This window comes from Muntiacus reevesi, chromosome 1 (assembly GCF_963930625.1).
Source record: "Muntiacus reevesi chromosome 1, mMunRee1.1, whole genome shotgun sequence".
In the NCBI taxonomy this organism is placed as follows: Eukaryota; Metazoa; Chordata; class Mammalia; order Artiodactyla; family Cervidae; genus Muntiacus; species Muntiacus reevesi.
The window spans coordinates 130,412,127-130,433,795 of record NC_089249.1 but is presented as its reverse complement, the minus strand read 5'-3'; the positions used below and the strand labels follow the sequence as shown (position 1 = coordinate 130,433,795).

General features: G+C 38.7%; 2 protein-coding genes across 2 annotated transcripts in view; one reads left to right on the top strand and one right to left on the bottom strand.

The window, feature by feature from the left end:
- The window catches only part of TNNI3K (TNNI3 interacting kinase), a 311,086-nt gene that overhangs the window by 218,786 nt on the left and 70,631 nt on the right, over nucleotides 1–21,669 (top strand). The window lies entirely within an intron of this gene.
- On the bottom strand, nucleotides 4,003–17,919 carry LRRC53 (leucine rich repeat containing 53). The gene is made up of 4 exons (XM_065928388.1): nucleotides 17,832–17,919; nucleotides 14,696–15,511; nucleotides 8,825–9,340; nucleotides 4,003–6,245 (listed from the first exon to the last, which is right to left on the bottom strand). Exons 1-4 carry the CDS (start codon nucleotides 17,917–17,919, stop codon nucleotides 4,003–4,005), a joined length of 3,663 nt encoding a protein of 1,220 aa, XP_065784460.1.

The window sequence follows — 21,669 nt, the reverse complement described above, 5'->3', positions numbered from 1 at the left end:
TCCATGACCAGTGGTTGTTTTTTTAATTTTATTTTATTTTTTAAATTTTCTGGCTGTGCTGGGCCTTCCTTGATACACTGGGTCTTCCTTGATACACCGGCCTTTCTCTAGTCACAGTATGCAGGCTTCTCATTTTTGGGGGGCAGGATAGGTGCCCCAGTAACAGTTTGGAGAATGAGAAGGGGAAACCAGAATAGGACCAAAGGAAAATACTGCTAAAGATTAAAAATAAAAATACTAAGAGGCCAAAAATTGAGTGCTTAGTAGAAGACTCTTAACTGCTAGGCAGGGGCAGTACAAACTCTGGGCTCCGGGAATGTGGTTCTTCTAGAGGAGGATGGAGAGAAAGTGTGGTGGGAAAGGCCAAGTCTCAGACTGGCTGGCAAAGTCTGAGCTTCTCAGCCACTCAGTCAGGTGGGTCCTGGCTTGGCTGTGGTATCCATCTCCGCAGTCTAAATTTGAGCTGGCTCTGTGTGTGACATGCCTAAGTCATCACTGAATTGCCCAGTAAGGTCTTCAGCCGGTCAGTAAGCTAAGTGGTGAGAAGAAAGGCAACAATGGCTAGTTCTCACTCTTTCCTTAAATAATCATTTATTGAATCGCTACGGAATACAGCCTCAGAGATGGGTGAGGAGATTCATTGGAGATGTGCTCTTCATAGCATTTAAAGGCCTAAGCAGTCATATGGAGACTGATATCATGTACACATTTATGGTTTTATAGTTATAAGCAAAACTAAAGGAAACCAGGATTAGATGAGATGAGAATGGATGCTGAAGGAGTTCCAGCAAATAGGGAACAAAGAGAGTAAAGGCAAATTCTTTGTGAGAAAAGACACACAGAGACTTATTAGTCACTGGAACATTGTATTAATAGCTACTGAGGGACTGTCCCAGACCCTCATTTTAAACAAAATTCATCTTTAGATCTAAGACACTAACATCACACTGCCTGGTCAGTGTTTGCTAGGTTATCAGCTTCACTTCTCATTCTTTCTTTTATGTCTGCCTTTGCTTCATTCCTTAAATTTGAAGCACATTATTGTCTCCTGTGCATGTCTTCTTAGCCAAGGCCCATAAAGACAGAAGAGTCCATGGGACTCCCTGGTGGTCCAGTGGTTGAGAATCTGCCTTGCATATTCAAGGATCACAGGTTTGATCCCTGGTCAGGGAACTAGGGTCCCACATGCTGTGAAGGAACTAAAGACCACATGTGACAACTACTAAAGCCTACGTACTCTGGAACCTGCATGCCACAACTAGAAAGTCCATGCACTGCGAAGAAAGATCCTGCCTGACACAACAAAGATCTCACACGCGACAACTGACACTCAAACAGCCAAATGAATAAACATTTAACAAACGAAGAGGACAATGAAAACATTAGCCTATCAGAGATAGAGGGTGCTTGTTGGAAAACAGTGAGGGGGGGAAATGTTCTGATTATTAGATGGGATCAGACTTTGGAAAGCTTTGGAAACCAGAATAGGGAATTTGGACATGAAATTTTAGACAATTATATTGTAGTAGTAGTGAAAGATATGACGAAAGTAATTCTCTGGAAAGTTCACCGGAGTTTAGTATGAAAGATTCGCTCACTTAGAGAATTGTACGTCGTTCCTACGGTGAGGCAGTCACTGAATTATCTCATGGTGTGCACTGGAATAGCTAAGCATTGTTTCCTAGTGTAGGCTTTGTATTACATGCTCCAGATTACCCTGAAATGTTTGTCAAAGTGAAGATTCTGGAACCCTATTCTAAATCTACTGAATCAAAGTCTCTGGGATGGAGCCTGCGACTTTCCATTTTAACATGTACCGCAGGTGATTTGTTCCCAATAAAGGCAGAGAACTAGTGGGCTGAAACAGAAGCCAAGGACACTGAAGTCAGAGCCTCTGCCTGGGCTGCCTTGCAGGAGTCATCCGGTTGATTGCAACACAAAGACTACAATGGTTACCATAGCGATTCAGGAGCAGGGCTAACCCGAGAACCACTTCAAAGGAAGCAGGAGGTGAAAGCCTGGATTTAGGAAAGGACGAGGAGAAAGAGTCCAGGAAAGCCGTCATCCCTGCCCTCTGAGTGAAAGCTGGTGACCAGAGTACTGTAGGCCCTTGGGTATCAGGGGCATTACTGGCAGTGACAGGAGAACAAAGCTAAGGGGTCTGCAGTAAGATGAAGGTGTTTTAAAAAGTGGGAAAAGGAAAAAGAAAGATAGCTACAGAGAAAAAGTGTAACCAGCTCTACAAAACTGAGAGAGCTGGCAATTAGAATTGTTTAGTCACTAAGCTGTGTCCAACCCTTTTGCTCTCCCATGGACTGTAGCCCACTAGGCTCCTCTGTCCATGGGATTTCCCAAGCAAGAATACCCGAACGGGTTTTCATTTCCTTCTCCAGGGGATCTTCCTGACCCAGGGATTGAACCCACGTCTCCTGCATTAGCAGGCAAATTCTTCACCACTGAACCAGCAGAGAAGCTCAGCAATTAGAATATAGTAAATTTATTGTGCAAGGAGTTTGCGTAGGTGCTCTTCTCACCTGCAAGGCACTTGACAAAATGAAGTGGGATCAGGCGAGGCAGACAGATGGCATAGGAGTTGAGCTCAAGCGGAGAAGGGAGAGGAGTAGGCATTAAAAGCAAGAAAAATTTGAAATCCAGGTAAGATGGGAAAGAGAGAGAGAGAATACGTTTAGGGACTTTTCAAAATAAAAGTTTGTCATTTGCTAGCAATTCTGAATAGGAAAGAAAACAGGAGACAGGTGGCCTTCTAAGCAATATTTACATTGTTCTAAAAGCTTTTCAGCTTTATAATATTGCCACATGTAGATTACAAGAAAACAGAGACTTATATATGGAGATAGGGAAAAGAAGATTGTCTTTGCAACCTTTTTTTCCCACTAGGAAATATGAAATATTATTCTATATCATGAAGATATGGTTTCAACATTTTACTAGGATATCACTAATAAAATTTAGTATACCTCTAACTTTCAAATGAGTGTGGCTTTGAATAAGAAATGCTTATTCTACCATTGCTTGAAATCTAATATTTATGAAGACATTTAATCCATGTGCACAAGGAGGAATACTCACACCAAACAGTAGTGGCATGCTAAATTCAAGAGCTCAGGCCTTGAAAGCTTACATGCTAATGGGTTATTTAGTTTTCAAAATCTTAAGTTAATAACAACTGGCAATAAAGCCTGTTAAGATGCCTTTTGTTCTGAAGCTATTGTGTTGATTTTGAAGTCCCATTTGTTCTAAAATGATTGAAGTCGAGATCTCCACCTAGTGGATTTATAGGATTTAACAGATTTTACATAAATGGCCTACTACCTCTAGAAATCTGTAATGTTTTTCCCTTTGAGAAATAACAGGTTTTAAAGACTTCTACTTAGGACCTAGCATAATTGTAAACAGAACAGTTGCAAATGGTTGAAACATGCCAATATGCATATCAGCTAGACTACAGTTAACAAAGCTCAATTTTTATTTTCATACCATAATTAGGAAAACAGATCAGGCACAAATATGAATATATAATCATCTGTGTAGAAAGCAATATTGTAATACCACTAATTGAGATGTGTATAGTAATTTCCATAAAATAATCATCAAGTGTAAATCTGCTCAAGCATTTTTTCCTATTTAATCTCTCATTTGCTTAAGGCTTTTCTTTTTTAAGGTTTGCTTTCTTTTCCAGGATGAGACCCAATTCTTCTTTCCCATTTTCCCATTCCTTAGAGAAGCAAACTCAATTAATTGTGTCAAACATATCTTATGGCTCTGCCTTTTATTTTTGTGTTATATTCAGCTATGTACTTTTATTTTATTGATAACAAAGAGTCACTGAGGATTCTTCCTTCAAAATAATGCATTTGAAATGCATGCAAAGGCTAGGGGGTGTTTGTGTGTCTTTTTTAAGAAAGCTGAAGCAGAAAAGGATTATTATTTGAGTTATTTTGTTCACTTTGTTCTGCCTCTATAGGTGATGAATTAACATATTCAGCAGCTTGGTGGATACAGTGTAGGTTTAGGAGCAGAGTTTTCAGCTTCATTTATTCTTTGAGAAATTAGAGGCACCTCATTTTCTGCCTCAAAACTAATGTCTTTTAACTCTGGTAATGTCTCCCCTGTCATTGCACCTTCTTTATGTGCACTGTTATCTTTATCTGGTTGAATATTTTGAACTTCTTTCAAATAATGCGTATTACTGTTAATTTTAAGATCTATTTCACTACAAGGTAGTCTACTTTGGGTTTCATGGGAACTCATCATTCTTAAATCTTTAGTTGCCTCAACAGAATTTGAATCAAATAATACATGTTTTTCACTTTTTCCATTTTCCCAAGTTTGTTGCTTTTCTTCTCTGGTGCCATTTAAGGTCATCTGTGTGGTCCCAATTAACATACTAGAATTTGCCTTGCTTTCATCGAGCCTTTTTTTCTCATCTTTCCCTACTATTTTTATCTCCAGTGCTTCAGCTCCGTCATCTCTGGGCAATGCATTTATGCTGTCAATTCCTTTTTCACTACTATTGGTTAGAGGCCAGATGGCTTGAGTACTCAGAGAGGTACTGATATCCTTGGGAAGCGCTATTCTATTTTGGTATGGAATAAAATTTGTCTTCATAAATGTTAAGTTGCCCTTGGATTGTGTCCGGGGAACAGGAGAGCAATCAAAAGTTTCTGTTTTAGGAAGTTTTGTTTCTACATCATTTCCCTCATCCATAACACAACTTTCCACAATTGGATGTGATATTTTGGGTTTTCTCATTAATGTTTTTTCATTTCCAAGTTGTTCATGACTTGAGAGTTGCTCTGTATGTTTTAAGGTTTGCTTTTGATTTAAAGTATGTTCCTCATAGGTGTCAGTCCTGCAGATTTGACTCCCTAGGGACATAGAAAACTGGCTTAGCTCACTGCTCTTCAATTTGTCCTGCTCTACGTGTTCAGTGGGCTCCGTTGCCCCTTGGTCAGTAGCCCCCCTAGAATGGTGGGATGGTAAAGCATCACTTTCTGTGTTTTCCAGAGTTGCTGGTAAATAACTTGGGATGCCCATTACGATGCAAGCTGAACCTCCCACGTGCTCAGTTGAGAAGGAGGAGTGTGAATGCCCGTGTTCAGCAACAGTGGGCGTGGGCTGAGTCGGTGGTGATGGGTCTCCACCAGGAATATGACCAATAGGGTGACAGGTGCCTTCCATAGAGCTCTGGTTGGCCACAGACAAGTCGTTAGCACTGAGCAGAGAAGGCTTTTTCATGTTTTTTCTGTAATATGGGGTCTGCTTGGGGGCATGTTTGAGAGGCAGCCTCTTTGCAGTGAATTTAACATAGTTGTTACTCTCTGACTGTTGGTGAAAATCTGCAGAGGGCTCAAGATTTACTCTGGCTTCTTTCTCAGAAGCTGTGGAGAATTTATCAGGAGGTAACGATACTCGTTTGAGTTTCTTTGGGAGATCTGGCAAGGATTTTTCTGGATGGACTCTGACTTTCCTAAAAGGGCTTAAATTTAATTTTATCCTTAAATTTTGTCCTTTAATTTTCCCTTTGAAGTCAGCTGGATTGGTTCTCTTCTTTTTCAGAATCTGTGGATCAGTAAGCCCCTTTCCTCCTTTGTTTCTCTCACGGGGGTTGCTACATTTTTTGAGATCCGAGTTGGTCAGGTTACTTTCATTTTTCTGCTCTTTCCAATGGCTTGATGTTTTGGATGACATCAGTAAACTATTTTTTTCTATTAAATCAGGTTGATGGAAGCTAACCTTCTTAGGGGAATATGTTTTCTTGATTTTTGTTGATAACCCTGATAACTCCATGTTGTTCTCACTCATGAGGAATTTTTCTATTGCTCTGTTAATTTGGATTTGCTCTTTCTTAGGCTTTGAACGTTTTTGACGATTTGGCTTTTCTTTCATGTAATCTTGAAATTGATCACAGGGCACATATTTACAGATAAGAGAATTGTTTGGCTGAAAATACCGAGGACTGCTCTGTGTTAGAAGTCCACAAGGATCATCATATTTTGATCTGTGTTTGTGTAAGATCCTTTGTACAGAGTGTTCCTCGGGCTCACGAGGCTTGGATGATGAGCCTGTAATAAAATGTCTCTGCCTGTGAGGTTGTAAGCCATTGTCTCCTTTTTCCATTGGAAGCTGCCATGATTCATTTGTTAAATGCTTTTCAAGACTTTCTCTTGCCAAGGTTGAAGCCGATGTTGCATATCTTCTACCAAATGTGTCACTGCTGATATCTGCTGAACAATAAATGCAGGAATTTAGCACTGAGCATAGTTTTATTACCCCAACCAAACAGATGCTTAGAAACCTTATGAAAGGTACAAAAAGGACTCCTCCAATTATGGCAATTCTTGAGTATTTCCTTAATATTTTAGCCAAATCCTTAAGGGACATTTGGCAGTTTGGTATGTTTGCAATGACACTCTTTAGGGACACATTTTAATCAGTTGTGATTGATACTGATGTGAAAGTTACGGAATTAGAAATAAAAATTTTCATAGTTGTAAATCTTTGGTTGTCTGTTAGATTAGCTTTAAATATGAATAATGTTTAAATTCTTTCCAAATAGCTATAGTGATTTTTTCTCAACTCATTTACCACTTGGAACTAAATCATTAGGAAGAACATAATACAATATTGAGTTACAGTCAGGTTTCAAGTAGATGACAACCTCAGCAGCAACAGATATACTTGTGATATTACTGGCTCCATTCATGTCCATATCTATTTTACTTCACTTAATAGTGTATTCATTAAATATTTGTTAAATGAATGTGTTTTGGACTGTGGCCTGGTCTGTGTTGAAGACTTTTAAATGGTATGCATTAATATAATATTAATGAACCATGTTAGATAATGTTAATGACAAAAATAATAGTAATAGTTCACCATTAATTGAGCATATACTAAGAGGTCAGCATTGTACAAAATAGTGTACATTCATTATTTCATTTAAGAGACCTGATCCATTGGATAAGTCCTATTATCCTATCACATTTACAAAGAAAGAAACAAGTTTAGAGAAGTTGAATATGATTCCCCAGTCACGTGTCAGCTAAATGATATGGGCAGAGTTTGACCCAGATCTATTTGATACTAGACCCTATCCTCTTCCACAATGCATATTAAATTTAAAATTACATCTTATCAGTGTTCTTTCTCTTGTTTTGTGAAATTGTTTTATCCAAAGAAAGAAGTATTTCTTGGAGCGATAGAAAGAAACAGGTGAAATAGCCCCAGCTTGCATCCAATTCTAATCTAAGATCTGCCTTCAACACTCAGAATGACCTTGGAGAAGTCATTAACTCACTGAATATCAGGAGATTAGACTAGATGGGAACTTTTTGAGGTTATAAAATTATTCTGGGGAGAGAATTTCTAGCCTTTATCATATTCTAAGACAGCTCCATGGTTCAAAGATAAATATTAAAAGTTTTTGGACCAGATCATCTCCAAAGTCTCCTCTACCCCTGAAATACTGTAATTCTGTGTTTCTGACTTAGAAAGCGTAATCAGGGTGACACTGCCTCTTACAGACTTCTTTTTTAGAGGAGGTGTGGTCTTGACTGTTTTTCTCTTTTTCTGGATGCAGTACAATGCCTGGCATGTAGAATTTCAAGTCTTTCTTAAAGTGATTGTATTGATTTGACAAATTAGTGTTCTCCATGTGAAACAAAAGACTGGGTTTAAAATGGTTAAGAGACCACATTCCCTTCAGTATAGGAGTTTCTCACAGAGAGGCGAAGGCTCTGACAAAGCTAAAATGAAACATCTGCCTAAGGTATGATTCTATGGAAAGGTTAAGTGCTTATTCCTTTATAAAATAAAACTAATCTGATCGAGTTTCTACAGCAGATGTCTCCTTTCTTGGCCATTTCTCTTTTCAATCAAATCATGATGACCCCAAAACTGGTAAGATCTAAAGTGTGGGGGATGCAGTGGCATAAATTCACATCCTACTTTATATCACATGTGAAACAACATACCATTTCATTCATTTCCAATTGTCCCTGAATCCTTAGGGCCAGATCCCCATGGTAAGAATTTCTTGGTGCAGCACCACTGTCATTCATGTTCTGAGAGAAAGCTCTGCTTGTTGTAAACCAATTCAAATAAATGACAGGAACCTCTTTACAGAACGGCTGTCAAAGTTTTCACCACTGAGCCTGAGAGCATTGCCTTACTATTCAGGGAGAAAAAGGAAGACATTTAATTCATTGCTTCCACCTAAATATTGACATCGCCCATGTACAGTGGGTAGTGTCACGGCCAGATTCACTTGGCTCCCAACGTGGGGTGATGAATGAAGTCCGGACTTTCCCTGAACTGGGAAGTTATCATCCCTGACGGCTCAGCAAGCATAGTGTGTGTCTTGACATCATTCCTGAAATGAATCACTAGCATTAGAAGGCCCATTCTTCTAACATGTCATGCTCTGGGAAGGTTGCTTACTGCAGAACTGGCATTAGAGCTCGACGGATGTTGGAACAGAAGCCAATACTCAGCCTCCCATAAATCTTAACAGCACTGTTGCTATTGAAAAATCTTCTTTAAAAAAAATCTGTTAGGTGTTGGGTCATGAAATTCACTTTCCAATGGGTATAAGATGTACTCTCAGTTCCTGAGTTTTGGAAGCATCCATGTACATCTCACTCTAGACACACATGTGCATGCATACACACAAAAATGCATGTCCAGTATCTTTAGGAGAAGAATGACCTAGTGCCATGGTGATTTTTATGGCATTACTCTTTCGAGGAAATTAAAAGAGAGATTTAAACCAAGTGGGACCCTGTCAAACAAGACAACTCACCTGTCGTTTTTGTTACATGGTGTGGCAGAGTCGAAGATTGGCCTTCCCCAGGCTCATGATCCCTCCACCCTTCAACTCTCTGTAGACAATATCTTGTAAGTAAGCCAGCTTCATTAAAAGCTGCCATATTCCCAGAAGGCTCTGAACATCCTGACTGCAGCAATCTGCCACCAAAGCGGAAGAAAGCGCTGTCCGCCCCACAGCCCTTCCCTTTCAGGTTTCTAAATGATCCGTCAATGGTTGTGGAGCCAGAGGCCTGTACTGCTTGATGGCTGCTTTCCTGTGAAAGTGGCATTTCCTTTCTGGCCCCCACGATGGACATGACCTTTATCTCGTTTTCCTGAGTTAAGTGGCAGTTACAGTATCCCTGTGCGTGGTAATTTCTTGCCTCATGATCACACAGGGATTCATTGAAGGTTCTGCAAGGAAGGTTTTCTGATGTGTGTTCATTTGCTTTGCCTTGTTGAAGTTGCCAGTTAAATACAACTAAACCGAGGCAAGTGAGACCAACAGCTCCTGTGACAAATGGAGAGGCTATTAAAAGATAACATCATAGAAAGAAACATAAATCGTCAAATGTGAAATCCACAAGTACCAAGGATAATGGCATAGAGGGCACTGAAATGGGTGGGTGATCTATCATCATGTGGAAAATATCAGTTCAGATAGAGGCTATTTAATCAACATTGTTCTGTTTTCCAATTTGGATCTTTCTTTGTATCTATTAAAAATTAAAAGAAACAATACCATCTGGAATGTGTTTGACAGAAAAAGTTTTTTCATGGGCTGAAATTCATTCAAATTAAAATAATTCCTACATTAAAATTCTTTTCTGCCTAAGGGAAATGAAACTTCCTATTTCTTAATCCCATAGTCAATAAAAATAGACAATGTTTAGCATATACCCTGAAATTCTAATATACAATAACCTCTTCCCCCAAAGTAAAAAAGATTCTACAAGCTATTGCCGTATTTTAATCATCCCTAAAGATTTATCCCCTACCTCAGAATACATCATTGGCTTCTATTAGTATAAAGGTCAAACTCCTTGGCATTCAAGACTCTAATTTGACCATAACCTTCCTTCCTAGCCTTATTTTTTAAATTATTTTTCACATTCAAGCACTATGCTTCAGACTCTTCAATTCATTAGTCTTAAAATGTCCTTCTAAGCCTTTGTGTATTCTCTTACTCATGCTTATAATACTTTCTCCTATCTCTGCTTATTTGAATTTTATTTATCCTTTAAAATCTAAACCAATACCTCATGGTTTCTTGATAGTTTTGCTATTTTTTTTCATCTTGCAAATATCACCCCCTTCTATGAACTCCCACAATAAAATGATTGACATCTAATCTCAGAATTCCTGGTCATTACTGTCATTTCATGTTCTCTGTAGGCTAGCTTATCATCTAAATATAATAGTAAAGGGCAATATTTCTCAGACTCAAGTGTAGAGTCTAACCTATTTCTGCCTCACAGTTTTTCATCTTGATAAATGGCATCCTCAGTCACCTAGATGCTCAAACCTAAGTCTCAGTTACACCCAGCTCTTCCCCTGACACAGTGACTTCTTTTTCTTAGCACTTATAACAGTATAAAAGTTTTATGTTCACTTATTCATTTGCTTGTTCACTGTCTGTCTTCCCCTGTTAGAATTAAGCACTGTGAGGAAATGGACTTTTTCAGTCTTGTTTGACATTGTATCTCCAGTGACCACAACACTGGCAGAGAGGAGGTACTCCAGAAATATTTATTAAATATTCTTAAGTAAACAGAAAAGAATTCTGTTTATGAATTCTAATGATGAAAAGCACTGAGTGGTCTAATCTCACAAATCTCCAGAATGGTAATCAGGAGAACATGTTGTCGTATAGACTGAATTTGGAGTTCTGTGTTCTACACCCAGCTTTATCTATAACTTGCTGTGTGATCTTGGGCAAGTCAGTTGCCCTATAAACTCAGTTCCCTGAATCTGGAGATAAAGGCAGTGAATGAGATGTTATTTCTAGACTCTTTGATTGCACTCTGCCTGGTTCTCTCTATGGCAGATAACTTTAGTGAAAATGTGATGATATTTCTTTAAACTTTCAAGGAAAGAGAAGGTATCAAGCATAGTTGCTTCATTTGTTCTGTTAAAGATGAAGACTAACCAAATAGAATATCACTTTCTGGTAAAAAAAAAAATAAAAATGAAAAACTGCTAACCTTTGTGTAACTTACCAGATGTTAATGTTTTACACCCCATTTTAATTTATTTGACAACAATACACTCTTGGAGAATGTTATAACTTATTGAAATAATGAAATCTCTAATAAAAACACAACATTTTTTTTTAAAAAGTAGTAGCTGAAGTTAGGCCAGAACATTTTAATTGCAAGATCTTAGAGTCTGGGTTATTCCAAATAAAAGTTTTGATTTTTAAATGTCAAAAGTATGCAAATAATAAAATTTTAGACCTATCTCTATATCTCTTACACGGAGTAAGAAAGCTCAGGATTCAAAGCTCTGTTCTGATACTTTTCTTGGGCACATTTGCTAACCTCTCTAAGCTTTATTGTTTCTCTTCTATCAAACAGGAATAATTAATACCACTCAGAGATGAAGTGAGACAATATATGTGACACGTTTAACACAGTTCTTTGACAGTGAGATTCAGTGAGTGGTCATTGTTATATATTATTGTGGTTATAATTGCTGGTGCTACAAAAGATCGGGATGGGGAATATATGTAAATCCATGGCTGATTCATGTCAATGTATGACAAAAACCACTACAATATTGTAAAGTAATTAGCCTCCAACTAATAAAAATAAATTTTAAAAAAAAAGTAGGCTTTGTATTGTCCTATTAGATCCTAGAAACCTCAGCTATTAGGGGGAAAAGTCCAAAACAGATTATTAAGAGAATACTTTGTATGACTGATGCAGTTACTAAACCATAATAAAGGAAGAAAATACCTCAATTTTATTAAACAGATGATTCAACCATTGAAATGAAGGTACATATAATTTGATTATGGGATAAAGTTTCTCTGTAATTGTGTCCAAACAGTGAGAAACCACTCACTCTCCCATTATTGATGCTAGAGCTATGTCTGTATCACGTTACCACTCAGGTATGGTCACTTTCTATTTGTACAGAGAGCAAAAGCAGCAAATGAAGCTTGTAGGCAGTTTGAACCCGCTGTCAAGAAGATGGCTGAACTTTCATTGCCTTGGGCATTGTTACTATTTTTAAAAAGTGTTCTAACAATCCTTCTGAGTTAGAAAAATGCGATATTAATGATAAAAATCTCATCGACGTACTGGAAATGTTACAGCTTCATGAAAGCTTTCTTTGTTTATCCTCCAGTTCACAGCATAGCAAGGGTCAAGAGGTTAGGTGCCAATTAGTCACTTATTAGTTTAAATTCACAGGATATGATTTTATGTATTCTTTGGAATTGTGATGATTTATCCACATTCAAAGAAGAAAATAAAATCAGAGGCCAAATTTTAGTTCTAAGTCTTCTTCCCACAATCTAGAGATACAGATTATTGATCACGCTTTTGCTTTAGGAGGAGTAGCACCTTAAAAGAAGTAAATTGATATCAAAAGTCAGAGTTGTCTTAAAGATGAATCTCTTTTAAAAATAGCATCTGTAATAGTTAATCAATGAAGGGTACATTTTTCTGGTAATTTCACATGCTATAACTTAACAGGCATATAATAATATTTATAATGTTAAGCTTCCTATCATTTTGATAAAACCTTTGGAATCTTCCAGAATTTTTATGTATCTCTACACTAATGCAGAGTTGTTAACTTGGAAAAATCTTTTCTAAATATATATATCAAAAAATACCTAGGAGATACTAAAAATCGTATCTATTGTAATATTTCCAAAGCAATGTTCTACAAAACACAAGTTCAATGAAAATTTCCTCTGTGGGGAAAAAAAGGTTAATGGTCAAATAAGTCTGAGAAATGCTCCACAGTATATCTTCCTCTTAGAGACTCATAATGTTTATTAGAAAAATGAAAGATATAAGAAATGCTGTGGTAAAGAAGCCTATTTCACTTTAATCCAGCATTGCTCAAACCTATTTGAACCTGACAACATATTGCTTATATATGCATCTCTTGGTATTTTTATTTGAATATCTATTAATTTTCCCCTTGAACTAGGATTCTATGATAAGAAGCACATTTAAGGAAAAACTCTCTGTTGCCCTAGTGTTTTTGCCTTTTGTAGCAAATTGTTTCTTAGCACATAAAATTACTGAGATGGTTATACATTTTCTAAAACAATTTATCTTTCTGAAAGGATTTGAACTCACTTTCAAGTGAATTTGATTACCGTTGGTGGTAGTTTCAGTGTCTAGACCTGACACTGGTTTCCATCTATCCTGATTAAAAGTGTAAGTGTCAGGAGCTAAAAATCCCCCAAACACACACACACACACACACACACACACACACACACTTTTCATCACCATGGTTACCCACAAGTACAAAGGATCTCACCATGCACTGAAAGCATACAAAGATCTAGAGAACTCAACAAATCTCACACATATTTGGTCTCTGACTAATGACAATGAAACATTACACTACATCATAACAATATGTAGTGAGATGTGATGATGAATAGTTTTAAACAATTAAAACTATTACAGAAAAAGGGTTGAATGGCATCCTTTCCTTAGTCAGTTGGCAGTGGATGTGGTAACGGGCCAAGTATATGAACAAGTTAGATAAACAGAAATTTTTTAAAAATTCAAAATCCCCAAATAGGTGGAAACCAAAGCACAGAGCAGCTAAATAACTTGCCCAAGTCACACAGCAAGTAAGAGCAGAACCAGGTTTCCAACCTGGGTAATCTAACTGTGGAGTTCATACCCCTAATCATCACTTATTTGTTTTTGTTTAGTTCCTAGTCGTGTCTGACTCTTTTGTGACTCCTTGGACTGTAGCCCACTCGGCTCCTCTGTCCATGGGATTTCCCAGGCAAAAAATACTGTAGTGGGTTACCATTTCCTTCTCCAGGGGCTCTTCCCAACCCAAGGATCAAACTTACATCTCCTGCATCAGCAGGTGGATTCTTTACCACTGAGCCAGGAGGGAAGCCCAATCATCACTTGTACAAGCACAATAAGGCAGAACACACCTGACTCTCATTACAGCATCTCCCCCTGTACTTGGTAAAGCCCACTGATTCTTCCTACCACAGAGAGGCACACAGCTATGAGTGCCTTGAAGAAAGAGACTAGGTCTCATGACTTTTTGAAACCCCTAATATCTTAATGAATGTATCAGTACGCATCAGTGAATGGATGACTGAAATATACGGTATTCCTTCATTACAGACAAGAAAACTAAAGTCTGAACAGCAAGTACTGAAGATCACGGTGCTAGTTATAACAGGGCCAGAGCTCTTGGGACTTCCCAGGTGGCGCTAGTGGTAAAGAACCCGCCTGCCAGTGCGGAGAAGTAAGAGATGCCGGTTTGATCTCTGGATTGGGAGGAGGAAATGGCAACCCACTCCAGTATTCTTGACTGGAGAATGCCATGGACAGAGAAGCCTGGTGGGCTACAGTCCACAGGGTCGCAAAGATTAGCACAGGACTGAAGCGACTTAGCACACACCCACACATGGACACAGAGCCCTTGAATTCTGGCTCAAGGCCCTTTCCTCTGTGTTAGGCAGTTTCTTTGCAACAGGAAATTCTTGCAACCTATGCCAAATCAGCTAGCATCTTCCCACACTACTGACAATGTCTCTCTCCGACAAGCCCTGAAAAGGCTCCCCAGTTGCCAGAGAAAGGCATCATTTAGTGAATTTCAAGAATATGGAGAAGAGCTGGGCACACTTCTCCTGTCATACCTGCGAAGCCAAGGACAGTCAGCAGGGCCACATCCTGCCCTAGGAAGAGGGGACTTCTGTCCTTTAGAACCAGAGTGAGGTTGGCAGCCTTGGAATCACAGTTGGTCTCAGACAGCCTCAGTACACTGTTTGTAGTCGCTGCAGCCATGGTGGACGGCTGACAACTTAGGTCCTCGGCATTCCTGAGCATGCGAGCAGAAGACTTTATGTAGTTTCTTAAGAATCGGGCAAGCGGGTAGAGATCACAAGTGCAGCTCCACTGGTTCTTATCTAAACTCAGAAGGATTAACTGCTTCAGGGGAGTAAAAACATCCGGCATGTGTACCAGCTTATTTCGGGAAAGGTCTACTTCCTGTAGTTGAGGCAGGGGCCGGAAGGCATCTTTCGCAATGAAGGAAATAAAATTGTTAGATAAATCCAGATGCCTGAGACTGTGGAGATGTGTGCCTCCAAAAGAACTGTCCGTCAGATTAGTGATCTGATTCCCACCCAGCTGGAGCCGGATCAGGGCCCTGGTGTTTCGGAACCAAGACCCTTGCAGGGTGTGGAGGGTGTTGTGGCTGAGCGCCAGCACCTGCAGGCTGCGAAACTTGCTGAAGGTGTGATCGGTGAGCGAAGAGCTGGATATTCGGTTGTGACCCAGCAACAACGACCGCAACTTTGAAAGGCTGTGCAAGGCATCTTCCCGAACATCCTCAATGCTATTTCTGCTCAAAGAGAGCAGGGCGAGATTAAACAAGAGGGACAGATTTGTACTCTCTATAGAGGAGAGATATCCATCAGTGATGATTAAAACCCTCGTGGTCACAGGGGCTGCTGTGGGGAAGAAAAGCCCAGACTAGAAGCAAGCACACACACGTGGGAGGGGAGCACCGCGGAGAGCAGAGATAATCAATACCCTCTGAGCAATCTTATCACCTGGGTAAGAACAATAAACAAAATGAAAATGATCCTCTGATTTCTCAGTTTAAGGGGAAGGCAGCTCTTTATCAGAATGATGGATTTTTATATTCTTTGTTACCATGACATGTTTATTTGAGAAACCTAAACCCATCTGTTCCTTTAGATGTCAAATTTAATTCATTGTTTGGGATTATCATCATGGATTTTTTTTTTTTTTTTTTAAGTGGCTTCTCAGGCTTTCTGTCTGTGAAGCTGTGTACCAACATCCTCCAGCCCTGCTGGCCCAAGACAGATTCACTCAAGAGCTGAGCCTGTGTCTGAGTTCCTAACCAGTTTTCTGCAAGCAATGTATATTTATACTGTAAAGCCAATCATCTTTTTTCTCAAACATAAAGATGTGGGTTGGGATGGGGGAAGTGAGAAGGAGCGCTGGTTTCTGCTTTTTAGCTCCAGGCTAAAAGTCGGCAACTTGGTAAGGATCTATATTCTCTCCAGACAAGCCAAGGATCTGTCAGTGGGGTTCTCATTATAGTCTGGGCCATCCTGGCCTCATGTCTAATATCTGTTCCCTCCAATGAAGTCCATCATGTGATGACAGGTGGTACTCAGGGCTTCCAACTGTTAAATCCCTTCACCATAATCACCCCGAGCTATCACTGCTCTGTCATTAGGAATCAAAGCATTTTAACTCAATAAAGATGTATTATAATCAAGAGTTATTGTAACACATCTTTATCATGCTAAAATTGTTTTGACTGCCAATGACAGGGTCATAAGGATGGAAGAGTCCATTGTCCCTGGGAGGTCTACAGGTGATATTAGAACAATCAGCCATGGGGGAAGCAAATCATAATTCCCTTATGAAATTCAGACTACAGTACTGAAACAAAGAGGAAAAAAGAATGTAAAAGACAAAAGATTTCCACAGCGCCTTCTTTTGGAAGAATTGCTCTCATTTCTGTAGCAGTAGCAAGTCTGTGTCATGGGGTTTTTGTTTGGGGGGTGCTATTTTTAGAATTTATTACTGATTATTTGAATTCTGTTAATTCTGGCCAGGCTGGCATTTTGTTCCTTTCATCATTGTTTTTGATATGGATTGAGAGGTTTTTTTTTAAGGATCCTCAGTCCCCTAGAGATTTCTGACTCTGAGGGAGCAAGCTATTATTTCTGTCAGTTACTTCTTGTCTAGGACCAGACAGGCTCCACTCACAAGTCATCCATTTACTTCTCTGTATTTATGAAATCTAACTTCACAAATGTGGCATTCTGTAAATGAGAAGGAAGATACAGAGTGCAGTGATGTAGATGAGCAATATTTGTTTCTTACAGACATCAGCTATCTCTGATCAAAAAAAAAATGTAGTGAAGTTTATTTGAGAGGATGGGAATTTAGTGTTTTTTAAGTGTTTTCTACACAGACTGGAAGCAGTGTATGACCAACTAGCCTTGAAACTGTCTCTTCCCTGTCAGGAAGGACAGTGCCATTTTCCTCTTAATTCTCATGGAGTCATAGGATTTTAGAAATGAAAGAACTCATTTTCTTCTACTCCATCTTAGATTCGTTTCTGAAATTTCTTGATTGGCAGAGTTTATAGCTTGTTTATCTCTTCTTGGATATAAGGATGTAAATCACATTCTCCTCAAATTTGTTAATAAGGTATCTTATTAAATTGTTGACTTAAGCAAGCAATATGTAATGAACACAGGCAGTGTATCTTGTTAGCATTTCTACAGCTCATTTACCACCAATAAAAAAAGACTACACTTTCAAAATTAGATGCACTTTGATAATAATCTGTTTTGCTGCTACATCACTTAATCTTACTAATGCTGAACAATTGCAGTTCAGGTTTATGATTCATTGATATTCCTTCCACCCTGTGGTAGGTTTCAAATCTGCACAAAGTATGGACAAAATATAATTAAAGTGATCTATTTTTTCTCATTTATTAAATAAGTGTGCAACTGACTGAAATGGTGGTATTCTTTTGTGATAGCAAGATATCTCAATTACCTCTAAAGGTCTTAAAACAGTTTGGCTGAGACCACCAGGAACTAACAGGAAAATAAAATAATATTATCAATATTTAGCTACTAAAGAAGGCTTGCTCTTTAAAAATGTTTACCTCTTTCAGGCTGAGGCAAGAGATCAGTCAGTAGTACAAAGAAGAGCATAATAAGGAATTTTCCAAGTGCACTGAACACTGATTTCTAGAGTGATCAGTTTTATTACCTACTATATAGGTTAGCTGGTGACAGAGAGTTACATCTTTGGTGAACACCGCACACGATGCAGGGCAGGCTGCCACCAGCCGCAGCATGATGGCAAAGAGCATGAGCCATCCACCTGAAAGGAAAGTAGAGGGCAATGCACGTCATAATGTTGGCATTTATTATCCAAGGATTTCAGTACATTCAGTTCAGGAGTTCAGTTTGGTGATTTCTCCTTTATAATGAGCAACTTGAGTTCTCATATGGTGCCAGATAAATGGCAAGAATCCTTAATTTGAACAGAATTTAAACTGAACCATTATAAGGAACAAGGTATATTGGACAGTACAGAGAAATATAGCTATGATTTGTAATAACTTTATTTTTAAATTAATTTATTTTAATTGAAGGCTGATTACGTTACAGTATTGTGGTGGTTTTCGCAATACACGAAAATGAATCAGCCACAGGTGCACCTGTGACCCCCATCCCGAACTCCCCTCCCACCCCCCTCCCCATCCCCTCCCTCTGGCTTGTCCCAATGCACCGGATTTGAGTGCCCTGTTTCATGCATCAAACTTGGACTGGTCCTCTATTTCACATCTGGTAATATATATGTTTCAATGCTATCCTCTCAAATCCTCCTACCCTTGCCTTCTCCCACAGAGTCCATAAGTCTGTTCTTTTTATCTGTGTCTCTTTTGCTGTCTTGCATATAGGGTTGTCATTACCATCTATCTAAATTCCATATATATGTGCTAATATATTGTATTGGTGTTTTTTCTTTCTGACTTACTTCACTCTGTATAATAGGCTCCAGTTTCATCCAACTCATTAGAACTGATTCAAATGCATTCTTTTTAATAGCTGAGTAATATTCCATTACATGTATGTACTGTGTAATAACTTTAAATGGAGTACAATCTTGCACTTCCCAGGTGGAGCTAGTGGTAAAGAACTTGCTTGCCAGTTCAGCAGACGTAAGAAACATGGGTTCGATCCTTGGGGTGGGAAGATCCCCTGGAGAAGGAAATGGCAACTCACTCCAGTACTCTTGCTTGGAGGATCCCCATGGCCAGAGGAACCTGGTGAGCTATAGACCATGGGGTCACAAAGAGTTGGACATGACTGAAGCGACTGAGCACAAGTAGTTGCTTTACAATTCTGTACATAAAGTGAATCATCTATATGTATACATATATCCCTTCCATCTGGGCCCTACCTCCCGTCCCCATCCCACCCATCTAGGTCATCACAGAGCACCCAGCTGAGCTCCCCTATACAGCAAGTTCCCACTAGCTATCTCTTTTACACGTTAGTGTGTATCTATCAATGCTACTCTCATCCCACCCTTCCTTTCCCCAACTGTGCCCACCTGTCTGTTCTCTACGTCTGCATCTCTATCACTATCTTGTACACCTAAAACTAATATAATATTGTAAATCAACTGTGCTTCAATAAATACATCTTCAGTTCAGTTCAGTCTCTCAGTCATGTCTGACTCTTTGCAACCCCATGGACCGGAGCTTGCCAGGCCTCCCTGTCCATCACCAACTCATGGAACTTATTCAAACTCATGTCCACTGAGTCAGTGATGCCATCCAACCATCTCATCCCCTGTCATACCCTTTTCCTCCTGCCTTCAATCATTCCCAGCATCAGGGTCTTTACAAATGAGTCAGCTCTTCACATCAAGTGGCCAAAGTATTGGAGTTTCAGCTTCAACATCAGTCCTTCTAATGAACACTCAGAACTGGTCTCCTCTGGAATGGATTGGTTGGATCTCCTTGCAGTCCAAGGGACTCTCAAGAGCCTTCTCCAACACCACACTTCAAAAGCATCAAGCATAGTTTGAAAGCATCAATTCTTCAGTGCTCAGCCTTCTTTATGGTCCAACTCTCACATCCATACAAGACTTCTGAAAAAACCATAGCTTTGACTAGACAGACTTTGTCAGCAAAGTAATGTCTCTACTTTTCACTGTGCTGTCTAGGTTTGTCATAGCTTTTCTTCCAAGAAGCAAGTGTCTTTTAATTTCATGGCTACAGTCAACATCTGCAGTGAATTTTGGCGACACCCAAGAAAATAAAGTCTGTCACTGTTTCCATTGTTTCCCCATCTATTTGCCATGAAGTGATGCCATATTTTACCATTATTTTGATACTTTTTTAGTCCTCCAATGAGAGAGTAACATCATTTGGATTTAATGTTCAAGAAAAGGCCATTCATTTATAATGCATTTCCTGATTGGTTAAAAAAGGAAATTATAATAAAAATCCTCTCCCATACAAAAAGACAGTTTGAAAATAAAATGTAAATAAAATTTAAAACTAGTAATTCTTTCATATTTTCAAGTATTTATTGAATACCTTCTGTTCACCAGCCACTCCTCAAGGCAGTAGGGATAGAATAATAAATGATAAATCCCTACCATCATTGGACAGTCCCAGGTAGCTCTAGTGGTAAAGAACCTCTCTACCAATGTAGGAGATGCAAGAGATGCAGGTTCGATCCCTGGGTCAGGAAGATGCCCTGGAGAAGGAAACGGCAACCCACTCCAGTATTGCTATGAAGGGATATAAATAACAGACAAAAAGTATGCAATATGTATTAATATGTATTAAGTCATCTAATGGTAAGTTCTATGGAATAAAGGACAATAATGGTAGACAAGAAAAAAAAAAAAGTAACATTTGAACAAAGACCTGGAAAGGGTGATAGCTGTGGTCTATCCAGGTGGAAAGAATGAAAAAGGCAAAATCCCTGAAGGCATGGTATGCTCTTTTCTCAGGAGTCAGTGTGGTCTGGTGCACAAGAGGAAGGAGGAGGCCAGGAGGTAGCAGGGGCAGGTTGTGCATGGCTTAGAGAGGAGAGCAAGGGCTTTGGGGTTTTTCATCAATATAAAATGAGAGTAATTGGAGGCTTTTTGAGTGGCATTACTTCATCTCCAGTATATTTTTTAAATGATTATTTTGGCTACCATGTTGTTTACTACAGCTTTGTAATACAGTTTTGTATCAGGGAGCATGTTCTTTAGATTGCTTTGACTTTCGGAGTCTTTTGTGCTTTCATAACAATTTTAGGATTGTTTGCTCTATTTCTGTGAAAAATGTCATTATAATTTTGATGGAGATCGCATTGCATCTGTACATGGCCTTAAGTAGTATGGATATTTCAACATTATTCCTTCTTCCTCTTCATGAGCATAGAACATCTTTCCATTTATTTCTGTCTTCCATTTCTTTCTTCAGTATCATATAGTTTTCAGTGTACAGGTCTTTCACCTCCTTGGTTAAATTTACTCCTAGGTATTTCATTCTTTTTGATGTAATTATAAAGGAGATAGTTTTTGTTATTTCTCTTTCTAATAGCTTGTTAATAGCATAAAAGGCAAAACAAGATTTTGTATATTGATTTTTATATCCTGCAACTTTACTGCATTTGTTTATTAGTTCTAAGAGTTTTTTGGTGGAGTCTTTAGTCTACGTCAAGTCATCCACATATAGTGAGTTGTACTTACTTTCTCCTTTCCAAGTCGAATGCCTTTTATTTCTTTTTCTTGACTAATTGACATAACTAGAACTTCCAATACTATATTGACAAGAGTGGGCATCCTTGTCTTATTCCTAACCTTAAAAGGAAAATCTTTCAATATTTCACTATTGAGTATGATGGTAGCTGTGGATTGGCTACCATGTTGAGAACACACTTTTTTTAATAGGCAGAGATTAGAAGCAGCAAAAGCAACTAGAATGAGATTATAATAATATTAGCAAAAGATGATAGTAAGGATAAGAGGTAGTCAGATTCTGTATAAATTTTTTGTTATCATGACGCAATTTAATATAACAAATTTAAGG

What these genes read in the sequence shown, in the direction of transcription:
- LRRC53 (XM_065928388.1), bottom strand. Translation starts at nt 17,919, where the DNA reads ATGCTGCGGCTGGTGGCAGCCTGCCCTGCATCGTGTGCGGTGTTCACC. An exon ending in CCAGCTAACCTATATAGTAG is followed by an intron (nt 15,512 to 17,831) that starts GTAATAAAACTG and finishes TCTTCCCCACAG; the next exon opens with CAGCCCCTGTGACCACGAGG. An exon ending in GACTGTCCTTGGCTTCGCAG is followed by an intron (nt 9,341 to 14,695) that starts GTATGACAGGAG and finishes CATTTGTCACAG; the next exon opens with GAGCTGTTGGTCTCACTTGC.